This window comes from Neopsephotus bourkii, unplaced genomic scaffold (genome assembly GCF_033783945.1).
Source record: "Neopsephotus bourkii isolate Nb327-2 ecotype Australia unplaced genomic scaffold, CSIRO-AGI_Nbou_v1 NB_1637, whole genome shotgun sequence".
NCBI lineage: Eukaryota > Metazoa > Chordata > Aves > Psittaciformes > Psittacidae > Neopsephotus > Neopsephotus bourkii.
The window spans coordinates 4,046,120-4,063,213 of NW_026902112.1; the positions used below are offsets into that span (position 1 = coordinate 4,046,120).

Here is a 17,094-nt window from a genome sequence, read left to right on the forward strand (position 1 = left end):
TTCAACAACCATCAGTAAATTTTGTCACTGAAATAGGTGTAAAGTGACATTTAATGATCCAAGAACAGAAAATACTTCCCATACAAAGGAATGCCACATTTTCTTAGGTGCCATTCTTAGTGCGTTGAAGTTTAAATGGAACTGCAGAAAAAGCTCATGCAGAGCCTTGCTAAAAATATGTTTGTATTTCAAATGGGGGAGAAGAAAAATAAAGGTAAAACAAACAGCAAATCCTTCGCATGTAGATCCTATGGATCAAACAAGGGAAAATATCCTGTGGTTGCTATGGAAATCCAAAATAACCTAAATGACATTTTTAGATTATCTTTGAATAGTAACTTCATTTGCTTAGACATAAGCTAAGGATTGCTCTGCTTGAAGCCTCAATCAGTGCACAGATTAAGAAACAAATGCTGAAATTCAACATGACAAGAAATACAACATGGAAAAAAAAGCTTCCGAAAGGGAAAGCAGCGAACACTCGACAATGCTTTTAAACCAAACCACAAAGGCAGATACAAGAAACTCCCTCTTTTATAAACACAAAACTTAATCCTTGCTTAAAATCCAAATGGACTTTGAAACACGTTTTTGTACAGATCTCTGCTAAGAGGGGAGAAGAGGCCTCTCTTCCATCACTGAAGCTCAGAGTGCGCTGCAGAGCAGAAAAGAGACAGAATAAGCAATGTTCTTCTCCAGCCCTGCCTTGAAAAGGTATTCTACTGCTATGACTCCCCACCTGCACCTCTGCAGTATTTTTCTTCTCCTTTATCTGTTGCCTAATGTTTTTAAAGAACAGTTGGCACTAGGTTAGCATCTGTTCCTACCACACTTCTCATTCCGATAGTCTGACATCAGAGCGTATTCCAGTACCTGGTATTTTAGATGTTGTTTTGGACTTTTCATAGATTTTTGAGGCTCTTCAACATGCCTTTACTACCTCTGGAATAGCAGAGGGCTATTAGACCAGAACATAGGAAACATTTTTTCCATAGCCCAGGTCTCTGAAAAGCAGAGAACTGCAAAAGGCTGTCATCATTTGTATTCCTTTGAGAAACAGAAAAAGACCGTGCTTTTCACTGGACTCTGTATTTCACTTCTTATCAAATCCTAGATGAAATCACATATCCTACACGAGTACTCTATGATTTACCACTTTTAACTCATTGCTGGTTTTACACTTACAATTTTTTTAGGCTAGTAATCTGCATTAGAACAGAGAGAAGACACTCTTAAGACACAAGAAATGTATGGACCCCCGTTGTAAGCATTGGATCCCAGCTCAAAAGTTTACAGACACATGGAAAACCTGCCACCAACACTAGTAAATTTCCTGGTCCTGAGATTTACAGGTACTGGGATTTATAGGGAGAAGCTGACTGTATAGAGCAATGTTTATTGAAAAGAGGAGTCATTCAAGTAGTCTGGTAAATAGTTTGTAAAAAGCTTGTCAGAAAAGTACCCTCTTAAAAAGAAAGAAAAAAAGCCCTGTGCTGTTTCTGTATGTATAACTTCTGCAGGTAGAAGGATGAGACCCTATCAGTCTTTGTGTATGCACAGACAACATCACAAACCCCCAAAACATATTAAGACAACACATCACCAGCTAGGTGCCAACAGTCTGTGGGAGAGACCTGGCACAGAGCCCAAGGAAACCAGCTCTTCTGGGAATCAGAACCACACAGATTCACTGGGGTTTATCTGTCCCAGATCATGAGCCACCTACATCAGGGAGCTGGTCACAACAGCAGCAGGGGTGAGAAAGCAGAGGCAGAGGAGATGCAGCAGATGAGGGGCTAGGGTGAGGGCAGCCTGGGCAGCTGAGGTAGAGAGGAGGAGGCAGCAGAGACCAAATTGTGCCCCAGGGGGAACATGGAGTGTTTTCAGGTTTCTCAAGTGAGACTCGGATACAGAAGCCTGGAAGCTAGAGTGACAGGAGATAGAACTGCTGATTTATCTGACGCTGCATCGAGCTGCAATCATTGGAAAGCAAGCACCAGGTGAAAAGAAATCAAAGATCATATATCATCCATCATAAAAGGTTTTCCCCTGCCCTTTTGTTTTGCATTTCAGAACTCACCCCAAGGAATTGGGCCCTTATTCTGGGGTCCATGAGGTAGTGGGCTTGGTGGGTCAGAGAGGGTTCTTTTGTGTCCTGGGGGTGGGGGAGGTGGTCTCTTCTTGGAAAGAGTGGAGCTGCCACTAGAGGTTTGAGTGCTTAGAGGGAGGGTTGAAGGTGGGCCTGCAAAATAACAAACAACCTTCTTACAAATACATGTGCATAAACGTCAAAGCAGCACTGAAAAAAAATCACAGTCAGACCCACAGCAAAGTGCAGCAAAGGACTCAAATGAAAAGACAAGCCATGCCAGAACACTGTTTGGATTAAACGACACGTTCACCACGTTTTTAACCATCTCAGCTGTGGGAATATAAGCAACTTGACAGCAGAACGACACGTGTACTTATGTTTAAAAATACAGGATTAATTGGTTCATGACTCCTAATTTTAGGCATTAAAAAAAAAAAGAAGGCATGAAATCTTAAAATTAAGTAAATATTAAGCATGTGGGATTAAAGCTATTATTAATTTGGAACAAAAAGAAATAGCTTTCTAGATGTTCAAGTATGTGGGGACATTTTTTTCCCCATCCCGTAACAGCATCCCATAGGAATCCTGTTAATAAACTGAGGAGGATGCAGGGAACAGAAAACTACCTATGAATTTTCCTTGCATTTTGAATATTGCATTGTAAACTTAAATTTTTCTATGCTTCTTTTCCTTTTTTTATGTGGCTTACATAAATGAGACTATACATTCTTGCAATGCAAACTGTTGTACGCAGTGTGCATAAAATCAACATCAGCAAAGCCCTTTCCAAGGCTGAAATTGGATATTTAATGGTAGCATTGCTTATAGAGCTTATGCAGTCACCCCTCCCCTTAAACACTTTATTTCCCCCTGCATCAACATTGGCACAAATATTATTCAACAAAAATGCATGTTTTACAGGATGTGGGAACACACACAGGTTAAAAGACAAAATAATCCAGAGGGAAGACAAGTTTTCCCTGATCAACTGCACCATTCCCCTTCAAAAATGACCTTAGTGAGCAGCTCAAGGAAGCAGGCAGTGCAGGGAGCAAACATGCAGTGAGGGGATAACTGCTCCAGTCAGTGGCCATTTCCACAAGAAGTTACCTGTAACACTTATCCCGATTAGTCTGCATTAGGTTGGAACAGCTCTAGGGGGTTTTTGTTCAGTTGGTTTTAATCTAACCAACAAGTAATGCTCCCCTGCAGTCATGATCTTGCAATTACATTTGCAGGTAAGAGAGCTTTGTTATCGCAGGCTCTCAATAAATGCAGAAAATTGATTTAAAAGCAAAGTGCAGTTACACCTGAAATTTCAAGTCAAGTCACATTTTGTTGCACTACAGAACAAATTCACCTCTTTTTTAAAAGCCTATTTGAAGGGTGTTTGAGACAAAAATCTTCGTTGTGGTGGTTAGGATATAGCCTGACCTGCACACAGAACTAGATCTGCCTCTTCACAAATATATACTACCGCTCTCTACAGATAGACTGAAAGTCACCAAAGTCTGCATTCCTTCCTAAATTACTACACATCATGAAAGTACTAGGGTCAGTGAAGACTAATCTTTGTTAAAATTCCCTAGGTGAGATACTAAACATTGAAAAAGGTAACTTCAATTATCCTACAAGCAAGTGTGTATTTGCCAGGTATTTTCAGCAGGTGACCTCCCTTCTTCTAAACCCCAAAGAAAAGATTGATAAAACTGCCCATTTTGAGTTAATGATTCATTATGTTCGCCTCCAGATTCCAACCTGGAAGGCCTCTTGCTGCTCAGGAGAATCAACCACATACCCAGCAGGTATGTTGGAGCTGGCTTTCCATTAATTGCTTACCCTCGTAAATCAAATCATGTATTATGGGATTCTTCCTCTCAGTTTACTCCCAAGTTCACAAAGACCATTAACTGACAAAAAGCCAACTGTTAGTGCACGTTAATGCATCCTTTCCCATTTGAATGTCTTCCTTGAGCTTTAAGAAAGGAAGCTAATTTAAAATATGGATTGAAACATTTCTGCAGCAAAAATAAGAAAACTCTTCTCAGTCTAAGCTTTGACTGATGATCCCCCAACACCAGTCATAAATTCTTCAGTTGGCTTAAATAAATATGAATCAAAGGTTGCTCTGTAAACAGTAGTAACTCAGAGTATAACATAGGAGTGCTGAAGGGGAAAGGAGAATTCACCATCCAGTGTTAACAGTAACATTAGTTTTAAAGCACGTCAAAACCATACACAGGATGTCTGCATTTCACATCTCAGAAAGGCACTGCACACTGACAAACTGCGAGTGGGGATGTCCAACACCTCGGAAGCTCGCTCCTACCACCACCTGCTGTGCTGCTGTTAGTACTGCACTGCAGCCCGACCGCTCAGTGCCAACACGGTCTCCAGCCCCACCATGAGTGACACAGAGTTCAAACTAGGCTTGAAGGCCAGAAAGTGGAGGAAATGCAGTGAAACAGTATTGTGTGCTTATCATAAAAATAAAACCTCAGCCACGAAGTAAAATGTTTCCTTTTTATTGCCAATAAAATGAAGAATCTTTCTCTATAAAACTAAAATTTAGTAGGATAAAATTCTTTGAAGGTGGTCATATGGATATATATTTTATATTTCACACTAGTAGTGTATCTCCAGACATCAGAGAGGAGCTGAAAAACATTATCACTTCATAGCTTTCAAAAGGTCCTATGGCATAAAACACTTCCAGGGAAAAGATGTTAAAGCATTTAAATTAATGTATCTTGCCAGGCTCCTACCGTACCGTTTATCCCTATATTAATTTCACTGAAGATAATTATAAATTTAGGAATCATACACTAAGGATTACATGGCTGAAATACAAAATAACTTTCAATAAACAGAAAATAAAGGAAAACTTCAAAATATCTTTTCAGAAAGAGGTATGAAGTCACATCACTTTGAATAAAGCAAACATGGGAAATGTTCTGGAATCTAAATCAGCTTTTGGAGACAACTGGTGAAACAATACACAGATCTAATGATGAAATTTATTATGAAATACTTTTTATTATAGAATCATTTTGGATTGAAAAGACCTTTAAGATCATCAAGTCCAACTGTTACCCCAAGACTGCCAAGGCCACCACTAAACAATGTCACTCAGGGCCTCATCATCATCATCATTAAACTCCAGACAGGCAAAACACTGCAACATACAGGGGTACCCCAGCACCTCTCCTTCCTTGCCTATGCCTCTGAAGAGTTTATAACCATGCATTGCAGCACTCCAGATGTGTGAGTTATGCCACCATGTTTCTGTGATTGCAACTCTATCATAGTTCTCCCGCTGCACAATGGCTGCTGGCTCCTCCTGTTTGTTGCCCACACTGTGTGTGCATTGATGGAGATGCACTTCACTTGGGCTGATCCTACCACCTTTTGTGGGGGAGAAGCCCCAGTTCCTACGTGACCACTCTCGGGTACTTCCATGGTTTCTGACACATCAATAACCTTTGTGGTTTTGCTGCTGCATGGATCTCCATCAACTGCCTCGAACTGTGCGCTCCTGCTGGGTCTCTCAGCTTGCCTGGTCCAGCAAACTGTCACACTAAAGCTCTCTATTGCCGATCATGTCCTCAGTGATACCCATATATCTATGTATAAACAAAACCTCAAAGCAATTCTTACATGATATTTTTAATTACACAACCTTAGCTAGGCATTTTTAAGCAGTAACCAGAGCAGTTATTTTTCTAGACCAAAGATATTTTGTGATTCTAACCAGGCAGCAAGTAAGCCAACCAGTTAATTTCTTCTGCACAGTCATCTTAATGATGATTTCCCACACAGTTGTGAAGTTCATACTGCATGAGAACACTTTCTTCACACAAGGAAAAAAGTACAAAAACCAGGAAAAACACCTAAGCTTTTTTAGTTGTGCTTCCACTGGGCTCTCTTCAGTTAGCTGGGAACTGTTGCTTTCAGTGCAAACTGTTGTCATCTTTTATTACTTTTTCATATTGCAAGGATCACACTTTCATGTGTAGATAAACCAAATAATCTCAAATTTATTGTACTAAGGTAAGTGATGGGAAAAGCTCCACCACTGATAGTGCATTGCCATTCAGCTGTTGTGCAGTTAGTATAGTACCTAATAATTTGTGTAGTTGTGAGACCATGCAAAGCTGTTGCCATTCACTCAAGAAATGGTGCGCTTAGGGTGTAAAACCTCACATTTGTATTTTTTTTACCACTTAATGAGAGAAATGGAAGAACCATTATTCCAGTTAGTGGTACAACAGGAACTGCAAAGGAAAGTAAGTGTATATTAAAAGTAGAATCTTCATTGACAAGTGTTGTTATTCTTAAAGTTCTTATGAGTGATGTTTTTGCAGATATTACTAAAAGCCTTCCTCAGTTTGTCTTACTTCGCATCACATTTTCAGGACTGAAAAGAAGATCATAAAGAAAAAATTACCATGATCACTCTGAAAAAGAAAGCTAAGAATATACATCAATTCAACAACAGCATTTGCAGTACATTCTATAATAAAACAATGAAAAATGTCCTGTTAAAAAACCAAACAGACTTTATGTTAAAGAATGTTGTATTTTGGGTTTATGCACTAATACAGAACAGAAGAACTGGACAACCTTAATGGCTGAGGTAATGGAAATGAGATTAAATAGAGCAGTATTGTGGTTAATGTTAAAATTCCATACTAAGGAAGCATTTGTTCTATAAATCAAGGACTCCAGTTGAAAATGGTAGTAGAGACTGTAATGCCTGATGCTATAATATGATGGAATAATAAAAAAAATAGGACAAAGGAAGTTTTGATGTAGTATTTGCAGCACTAACAGCAAGGTTTTAATGCTGTCTCTATACTTCCAATCACTTGTAGTTAAGAAAGCTGATTTAAACAGCAAAGGTACAGAGAAAGGCTAGTATGATGAAAGGACAGCTTGACTGACAGGGGAATGCAAATACTCTTCTCTCAGAGAAGGTGAAATATGCTCGGTTTATCTAACAAAACAGAAAAGGAGACCTGCATGACCGCTCTCCAGGTCATGCCTTGATACAGATACAATAACAGAAAAACCACCAAAGCTAAATGACAATACTGGTACATGAACAAAGTAATATAATGGATTTGAGAGGACTGCTAATCCTGAGAGAAATACAGTCACACAGTTTCTAGGAAGTTACTAGTAAAGGCAAATAAGCAAATTTGGTTAGGAATTGAATCTGATCAAGTGAGAAGCAGATTATATGACATGGTATCTGCAGTGGCAGTGGACTGGAAACACAAATGCCTTTGGCTTTACGTACCTAACATCAGACCTGTGAAAAAGAGCGTAAAATATGCAAATATGTAAGTCACCAAGCTTCCCTTCATGACATCAAACTGATCCTTGACTTCCATGTTCATCCAGTACGAGAAATAGGCAGAACCATTACAAATTAATTCACTTTCAGCTCAAATTAAGGAAACTTGCCTTAGACTGCCTAACTTCTACAAAACTAGTTAGCAACATTGCCTTCACTTTGGATTCACAATTAGGGTCATGCAAAGTTTTGCTGCTATGTTGAGTCATGCAATCACACCAATATTGGTATTTTGGGGTTTTTAAAGCAGAAGACCTGCTAGATGTCTGGAGCCACAATGCAGGTGTAAGCTGGAAAGACTGATGATTTTTAGAATGCTACAGATTGAAGACTGGACTGATAATCACAGTATCACAGTGTCACAGTATGTTAGAGATTGGAAGGGACCTCAAAAGATCATCTAGTCCAATCCCCCTGCCGGAGCAGGAACACCTAGATAAGGTTACACAGGAACGTGTCCAGGCGGGTTTTGAATGTCTCCAAACAAGGAGATTCCACAACCTCCCTGGGCAGCCTGTTCCAGTGTTCCGGCACTAATAATAAGCTAAACCTGAATAAGCTGAGAGGAACTACTGGAGAAGGCAAACAGGGGTTGGCTTATGCAGCTACTGCACTCATTCTGTACTCTTCATTCTATTTGGATTAAGTAAATCTGTAGCAGAGAGCAAAAAGTAAGATGTATCAAAAAAAAAAATGAGTTTGTTTACTGTAAAGTACACTGACATTCCAGCATTTTAGGGATCTCTATATAACACATTCTCCAACAAACTTACCTTCTTTACCCAATCAAAGTCCAGACTTGATGGCTCCCAGCCCATTGTGGCATCTCAGTAAACCCCACAGAACCTGGCTACTAAGGAACTTCACTGGCGAACAAAGCCAGCTTACAGAGCGCTAAAATGAGGTGGTTTTGTTTAAACGTGCAATGTGTTTTGGAAGAGTTTTATCTGTATGCCCCAAAGGATAAAAACCATGAAACTTTAAATTCCTCTGCCTCCTTCTAAAATAAGATCCCATCAGCTATCGCTCCCTACAGACTGTCTCCATGTTCTAGGAGGGTCCCATGGTATCTGCTGGGGCTTCATAGAAAAGAGGGACAAAGATCAGATTATATTTGGGGACAAAAGAAAAGCTTAAACTGAATTAAAGATTCAATGCTCTTTTTACTCTTGATATTTAGGGAACTTAGTGCAAAATATTGTGTTTTCATGCGATCTTAAATCAAATAGGTAGGTATTAAAATGAACAATAGAAAGGATTTGGTAAGTAAGCTTGCATGTTAGACTTTGATGCAAGGGTTATACTCTATTACTACTAATCTCAAAAGAGCAGATAATTCCTAAAGGATTATTTTTTCCTACAGAAACGAAATTAAGTCAGACTGTTTCAAAATTAAGATGCATCACCAGTGTCTTATGGAAGTAGAGTCCCTGCTTCTTTTACTTTAAAACTATCTGTTTGGGAGCTGGAAGTGGGGGAGATAACCAGGTGTAGCAGAGTTTATACTGAAGCATAAGTACATCTGCAATGATGTGTCTGGAGTGACTTTTCCACACTGATGAATTGTTCTAAGTATGTCACCTTGTTCCCCTGTCCTTTAGAGTCTTAAATTACTCCTGTAACCCAGCATATATTTAATGGAAACTTCTAAAAGGGATTAAATACTTTACAGCATTATTGAATGAAAATCAACCAAAAGCCCAGTAACACTCTCAGACTGTCAAATTTTGGCATATATGAAACAGAGAAGCCTAGTGACATTCAAACTTTCTCTCTTACAGTGCAAATCTGGCATTTTCCACTCCGATGAAGCAGTTAATGTTACTTTAGAAGTCAACAGTTCTCTGTATTTTGTGATAATATCATGTTATTTTGTCGTAATATAAGGATTCCCTTTGTGTAATTCTTGACATGAAAGCACACAAGAACTCAGTGTTTCATTTCTTTCCAAGTAGCTTTGGTCTTGTGTTGATTCACTCATCCAGGACTTTGCAGGAACACCTAGGAATATGCCTAATGTTTCTAAAACTTGAATGCATGCTTAGCATGAAATAAGCATGTAAATATTCCTCTTCCTGGAGAAAAGGCAATGACAAAGAAATAAAGTTCATCATAATCCATTGAAAGCTGCAATATACTAAGCAGTGTACAGACAGATATAAGACGTGAACCTCATGACCTTCTTATCAAAATGGGATTTGTGATTAGTCTCCAAGTCTTACAACTTTATGACAAAAAGAAGTTACCCTAGGTCAGACTGAAGGAATACCTAAGGCAGTATATACTGTGCCTGACAATGGACAATCAGTAGCAGACTGTTAGAGCATGTGAAAAAGATAATGAAGAGGAAGGAAACAGAATATTGTAATGCCAATAGGAAGGTCAAAATTGTAGTTACAACGGATGCAACTGAGTCCCCCGATATAAAGAGACATGGGTTATGAACTCTCAAGTGAAAACTGCATACCCTGGCAAAATCCCTTTGCCTCCTAATGGAAAACAAACCTGTTTAACAAAGAACACCTGGGGATTCATTTGAAAGTTGCCAGTACATGACAAAGGCTGACGGTGGAATGGTAGTTCTTAAGCACAGCATCAGAACATGCAAAAGCAGACATCTGATGCCAATACACTCTCTTCTGTCCGTTTCTCACCTTTTAGAGAGAGTATTTCTTAATTTTAAACCAAAGTTAACTACCAGTTGAGGAAATGAATTATAAAGTTAAAGCAGTGCTAGAAAAGGGGGGCATCAGCACAACTGCTGAAAACGTTAATGATGCTGTAGCCTTCACAACTGCAGTTTTCTCTAATAAGTCTGCTGTAAAAACACAGTTTGTCTGTTTCTAAATTAATTGTGTGCAAAAAAAATGAAAAAATTGAGATTTTTTTTTTTCTTCTAAAACATTGATTTGTGCAAATGAAAGTAACGGGTTTTTTTTCATAAGTACGCCATCAAAACTTGAAGGTTAAGGCCAAAAAAACACCATCCACTTACTGCAAGCACCAACTACCAAGAAAGAGAAAAATGACTGCTACTGCTGAACCCAGGACAGCCTCATAGACAAGTAAGTTCTCTTCCTTTCCAAGGGCTACCAAGAGTGTCATTACTAAGAAAAAGCATCCCATTCATTTCAGCTAAATGCAGACTGCTTGAATCGTAGCACAAACCTTCCTAACAGATACTTCTACAAGAGCAAAATGGTTGTTTCACTCAGGGAAGAATGGGTGATGTTTGCTTTAGATCTTCAGTGCCCAAGTGGCTTTTTTAACAATTTGTCAATATTTTCTCTGCCCTTCCTTATGCCCCTCTAGCACCAAAGTGGAAGAAGAAATCCTTGATGCACTGAGAGGGAAGGAACTTCAGTACCAACCTGCTCAGTACTTCACAGGTCATTCTGGTATTTGTCTTTATCCACAGGGTCTGACTGCAAGGAGAGGCAGCCTTCTTGCACCTCCTCTAAAGTTTTCACCCCCTCTGCCAGACTCTACACATCACATCCCTACAGCACTACCCACAAGCACCTCTTCCAGATCACTTGTATTTTTGTTACTATAAATACTATAAATGCTTAAAAACGTTTCTCCTAAATATGAACAAAATTTCTACAGAAAATGAATCAGATTTTATTTAACAGAGAATTACTTTATTTTTTCACCTAGTCATGTACAGTTATGAGACCATTAAAAAAAGGGGGGGAGGGGCATTTTAAGTTCTGAACATGCATTGTATCCGTTTATTGCATCAATGTAATAGCAGAAACTATGCTACATCTTGGAAGTCTGTAACATACCTGGCTAAAGGAAGGACAAGTGTGGAAAAATTACTGCTTGCAACCATAGATAGACTTACTTTGGAGATAGACTTACCTTTGCCAGCGTTCCTAGGAGGAAGAGGAGGAGCATCAGCAGTTGGAGAGGTGGGTGAATCTGTGCTTGTAGAAGCGAAGATCTGATTGGTAAAAGCTCCATAGGAGAGTCTCTGCTTGTCTCTGGGAGTGCTAAATGCAGGATGAGTCAGTTTCTCTTGAGGAGAAATGCTCGAAGAGTGACAGAAACTTTGGGGTCTTGGAGATCTTTCTTTTTTTATGGGACTAGGCTGTGAACAGAAAAATGAATGCATTATACATGTGTAACCAGTAGATATAGTTAATGTGTTTGGGAGAAAAGTTAACAGAGCATAATCTAATGAACCGAGCATAATTTCTTTCTTTAATGGACCAATAAGCCCATATTCCTCCTCTTCATGATCCACTGATTCTCTCCTCTAAACGAAAAATAAAGATTGCAGCATCAACACATCATCATGTACACAAAGTTAGATTTATCCTTAAATAATACACAATAATAATATAATAAATAATATACCAATAAAAGCCTAGTGAAGTTTTTAGAGTATAAGAATAATTTTTCAGTTCAAATAGTTCTTTACTCACACAAGACAGTTATCTCGAAGATCAAGTATATTATCCCACTGGTGCATATTAAAAACAGCCTCTTTTGGCACAGCAGATTTATCTGTTGTCTGAACTAGCAATATATTCAATGGTACATCTCTTTTAAACGTATCTAATTGCTCTTTGAAGAAATTTTACACAGCAATTTTTAAGCGCTGCATGTTAATTGCTGTATATGGAGCACGATCTGTTTTACTGCAGCTCTGGTTCAGGCTATTATCTCCCATACAGCATTTGTTATCCTCCTGAGGCTTCTTGCACAGATAATCATTTTGTTCTCTCCTGTCCTTGAGGACATGTAAATCATTTTGGTTTCTGAATGTTTCAGTCCCAAGTGTCACAGAAAATGAAAAGTTGACCACATTTCCTTTCTACAGCACCCGGAGATACAGAGGTGTCTATAGAGATATAGAGAAATAGGAGAGGAGTGTTCGCATTTATTACTGAAACAGAGCACAGAGTAATTAACTGACTTGCTAAAGTAGGGCACAGAGGCTAAGTTTTCACACATTCTAGGGTGGCAATTATCCTGTGCCCTCAAGTTTTGTCTTTCTGTTACTTCTTAATCAGAAATAAAGTGCACAGCACAGTTTTTGAAAAATAGAGCTCTTTATTCAACAACTCGGGTTTATTAATTTATGGAAAAAATAAATATGGAAGCTTTGGATTTCCTCCAGCTAAAAATTAACAACCTACAATTAAGCAAATAAAATGGCAAAGTAATAAGTAATCTACGTTTACTGATTTCGATTAAATTGTATGTCTTGTCAAAGCAAAACCTCTGAAGCTGAAGTCCATAATGACTAGGCTGACAAAGTCAAATCAAAAAGCACTTTGGCAACCTTTAATATAAGCCTCAAAACTAGCTTTTGCCCCATCCAATAAAATCTGTAAGGAAAAAAAATGTTCAAGTGGGTCTGTAATTTCCATTCATGTCCACAGAACAGAAATTGTCAGGTTTTGTGCAAATTCCCCGCTTACTTTATCATCTAAGTCATCATCGCTTTCATCAATCTCTTCCTGCCGAAGATTCCATTCGTACTCTACATGAACGTGTGGGTTTAACTTTCCTGCCTTGGCTTGAGAAAGCTGAAAGGAAGAACGGTTCTTGTTAAAATATTTGCTGTTCCTTTGGTGTCAGTGAAGTCTTGTATCAGCAAGCGATGAGCTGAAATATTTAGAAGTTGAAAACTTTTCCTGACATTAAAAAAAAAAACAACTTCGGGGCAACTCACACATTAACATCTTTCATTTAGTTGAGGTATAGAGAACCAGCCAAAAGGCAGAAGAGGAAATTTTCTCCAAATGGGTAGCAGTTGCCACGTTTGACAAGCGTTTGACTAGATGACAAGAAGAGAAGGTACAGGCACAAAAGCAGAAATGCACTTGGAGCCCTCCTTTCCAAGAAGGGAAGGCAGAACCTACTTATAAGTTCTGGTACATATAGAGATTATCCCTCCAAAGTCACAGTCCTTGTGCTGAATAGAAATAAAGGGTATTTACCCTTTAGTAAAGTATATCTCTCCCTCACTGGATGAGGCCAATGTGTCTTAAGCACAAAATTCCTCTACTTTGCCATTTCAAATCATGTACTTCGATTCTTTAAAAACCCACTACTTCACTGATCAGCAAACCCCAGAAAACTGCAGTTCATGGTAGATAAATTTTCTTTCTTAACACTTAGATTTCCCATTATCATTACTATGAGTCTACGATATTTGATAAGTCATCTATTTGGTACTGCTTGATTCAGGAGAGCCTTAACCATCTTCCTGAAATAAAATTTGGATCAAATTATTTTCCATCCATTATATAAGTATTCATGAGTTCACTTGAGCTGAAATTGAATTACACAATCAGGACTCCAGCTATGCAAGAGAAATTTGCTTTGTATATCTACTGTACGGCAAACCTCTACCTATTTATTTTGTAGGTTTTTATTGCCCATGGCAAGCAGTATGATTATTCATATTTTCATTTTTACTCTTAACGATATCTCATTGCCAATTTTGAGAAAAATGCAGGAATATTTTTTCTATTAACAAAAACAAAAGAAAAAAAAGAAAAAATGCTCTATTACAGTTAATCACAATAATCAGCATGGTTTGGGTTGGAAAGGACCTTAGGATTATGAGGTTCCAACCCCCTGCCATGGGCAGGGACACCTTACACTAGACCATGTCACCCAAGCTTCTGCCCAACCTGGCCTTGAACACTGCCAGGGATGGAGCATTCACAACTTCTTTGAGCAACCTGTTTCAGTGCCTCACCACCCTCACAGTAAAGAATTTCCTCCTTATCTCCAATCTAAACTTACCCTGTTTAAGTTTTAACCCGTTACCCCTTGTCTTATCGCTACAGTCCCTGATGAAGAGTCCCTCCCCAGCATCCTTACAGGTCCCCCTTCAGATACTGGAAGGCTGCTATGAGGTCCCCATGCAGCCTTTTCTTCTCCAGACTGAACAGCCTGAACTTTCTCAGCCTATGTTTGAATGGGTGATGCTTCAGGCCCCTTTATCATCCCTACAGCCTCCTCTGGACTTGTTCCAACAGCTCTACGTCCTTATAACCAGTGAGGTATTCCCAGAATTTTGATTATAATAACTGAAACTATTAGGTGCTAGATAAGCTCACTGATCACATCCACTTTTTTTTGTTTTGTTCTACAGCACAATCAGTTGGTCCACATTAACAGCAGATGCTATTCTATTAAATATATACTGTAAAGAAAAAAGTAATCCATACCAATTGTATGTTGTGTGGCTGATCTGGTTTTCAGCTGACAGAAACACTGTCAACAGTAGAAACAGTCAGAACATTGGAAACGCAGTGTACTTACTTACACAGGAGACATGGGAGTAATAGAGAAGGCAGTGAGAGCACCACCTCGTCAACCTCAGCAAAACGTTGACTTGCATCCCCAGAAATATGGAAAATTATTGTGATTTCTGAAGGACAAGCCCTCTTGATTTTTCAACAATTAATTAATACATGACAAGAACTTTCAATTGTCAAATGAAAGGTATTAAAATTACCAGCTGCAGAGCAGAAGTAGATATCCTCCTTGGTTCATCAAAATAAAGCAAAACTGTTCTGAGAAAGAGAATTAAGCAAATGGCAGCTGTTTTGTAAATTCTTCTGGTTCTGTGTTGAATGTGAAATCACTTCGACTGCTTAGACTTCTTAATACCTTGGCAGTACTTAAACTCACTTGCCTATTAAACGCATGCTGGTGAGAGGCACTTTAGAGGGCTAAGAACAAACAAGCTCCTTAGTCTGATGTAGAATCCATATTTTTGGCTAACTGCTTCATAAGAGTACCTGAGAAAATCCTTTAACACCTTTAGTTCCTGAATGCCAATAGGTTTCTTGAGTGGCATCTGTTAACATTCCTTAAATATTCTCAAAATTCCAGAATGCTTTTGCTCTGATCATGTTCAGTAGAGAGACAAAGTCCAACAGAAGCTGGTGTTCTACATTTTCTGCTACCCTAACTTCCAGACATTACACTTTTGCCTCTCTCTACCACCTGTTAGGTGGTTTCAATTTCAAGTTATTTCTATTCTGCTTGTAAGATGACTTTCGTCATCTCTGAACTATCTGCCCTGTTAAAGTCATCTGGGAAAAGCCAAAGCAGGAAAAGTCAAAGAAAGATCCAGACCAAAAGGATCTAAAGCAACTCAAAGGTCTTGACAGATTTGAATTTCTATCAGAAGTACAGAGCAACCTCTGAAACGTCTCTAAGAAGAACTTTCAAGGTGATGAAGCCCAAATGTCCTAGAACTGGTATTAACTGGTATTCAAATACCTGTTTGGCAGGTACAAAAGCCCAAACAAAGCCGTGATCAAAGGCCACAGAAGCTTTTTCTCACAGACAGCATCCCAGGAGAGCTCCCATGTGCACAGCTCTTTTCCCACACACATGGTGCTGGCTGATTGGTGCAGGGGCAGGAAGTTGGGTCCTGAACCCATGGGTGTACAAGACCACATCTGACAACAGCTCAGATCCGACCAGGGCAGAAATGGAGCCCCTTGGGGCAGCCATTTGTAGTTGCTCCTCCTCAGAGCAGCGTTGCCTGCAGTCGGGGACTCTCCTCTAGGTCAGGATGCTGTCTAAAGGAACTCCTCAAGGTGAGTGATTGCACATTTTGGATCATGGATTGCACATGAACTCCTTTTAGGTGAGCGATTGCACATTTTGGATCACTTGCCATAAAGTTGAAGAGTCAGCAGTATCGTAACAAATCCATGTGAAATCCCAAATCTGTAGTTAATGTTGGTGGAGCTTTAATTGAGTTTGAACAATAACTTTAGTTTAGCTTCAATTTATTGGTTCTGTGACAGCTAGATTCTAAAGTATTTAGGGTTTGGTTAAAATAACTAACTACTTCCAACACAAGATCTTAAACTCTTACAAAGAAAACAACTCTTGCGTTTTGAAGTTAGAAAATGTTCATCTATGGTAGGACCTTTAGCCTAGCATACAGCCAGCTCACAGCGATAGATAGTCTGAGATACAGTGGAAACATCACATCTTTAAACATACAAACATCCCCCATCCTTCTTCCCCACCCCGCTTCTTACCAGTTCCTCACACTGGACAGCTTTCACTCTTTTTGCTGTGTCCAGAGCAGTCTCTCCAGCTTGGTTGACTACAAAATTAACAATAAAACAAGACAGTGGTTCTTTGAGATGATTAAGGACTCAATTCAGTAAGTTTCAGTATTTTTAGCAGAGTAACTTCTAAAAGTGATCAAAAACATCTATTTACTCTATAGCAGCTGCAGCTCTTTAAGATTCCAGTCTAAGTGCTCATGCATTTTGTGTATCATCAGGTTCTTTCTGATCAGCAGCATCAGCTGGGACACTTCCCAAATCCTTCCTAACCATCCTAGCAGAGAATATAAAGAAATTTAGTCATTCTCCACTCAACTCCTTTGCCAGTAAAACTCTTACATGAATAAGCAGGAAAAGCAAAGCTTTAACAGCTTACAAAAGAAAACTATTTTAAGATTTTAGAAACCAGTAAATGTTGATCCAAGCACCTTTTACTTTGATTAGTATGTAGTGGTTTGAAGCCTGAATTTGAAGACAGAAATCCTATTCTAAGATGACATTTGGATAAGAATAATTTTAAAACTCCCTAGCAATTTCTTCTTTTTAAAAGCTGTAAAATGGTTTGCCTTTTT

The 17,094-nt window shown here is 38.9% G+C and overlaps 1 protein-coding gene across 3 annotated transcripts in view; it reads right to left on the reverse strand.

The window, feature by feature from the left end:
- Positions 1-17,094, reverse strand: part of ASAP1 (ArfGAP with SH3 domain, ankyrin repeat and PH domain 1) — a 145,699-nt gene that overhangs the window by 14,010 nt on the left and 114,595 nt on the right. For 2 of the 3 annotated variants that reach the window (XM_061374290.1, XM_061374291.1), the window contains 4 exons: positions 16,490-16,557; positions 12,887-12,994; positions 11,319-11,547; positions 2,081-2,242 (listed from right to left, as the gene is read on the reverse strand). In XM_061374290.1, the coding sequence (XP_061230274.1) occupies positions 2,081-2,242; positions 11,319-11,547; positions 12,887-12,994; positions 16,490-16,557 (567 nt within the window). The remainder of the gene's footprint in view (positions 1-2,080; positions 2,243-11,318; positions 11,548-12,886; positions 12,995-16,489; positions 16,558-17,094) is intronic. The other variant, XM_061374293.1, reaches the window with a different exon arrangement.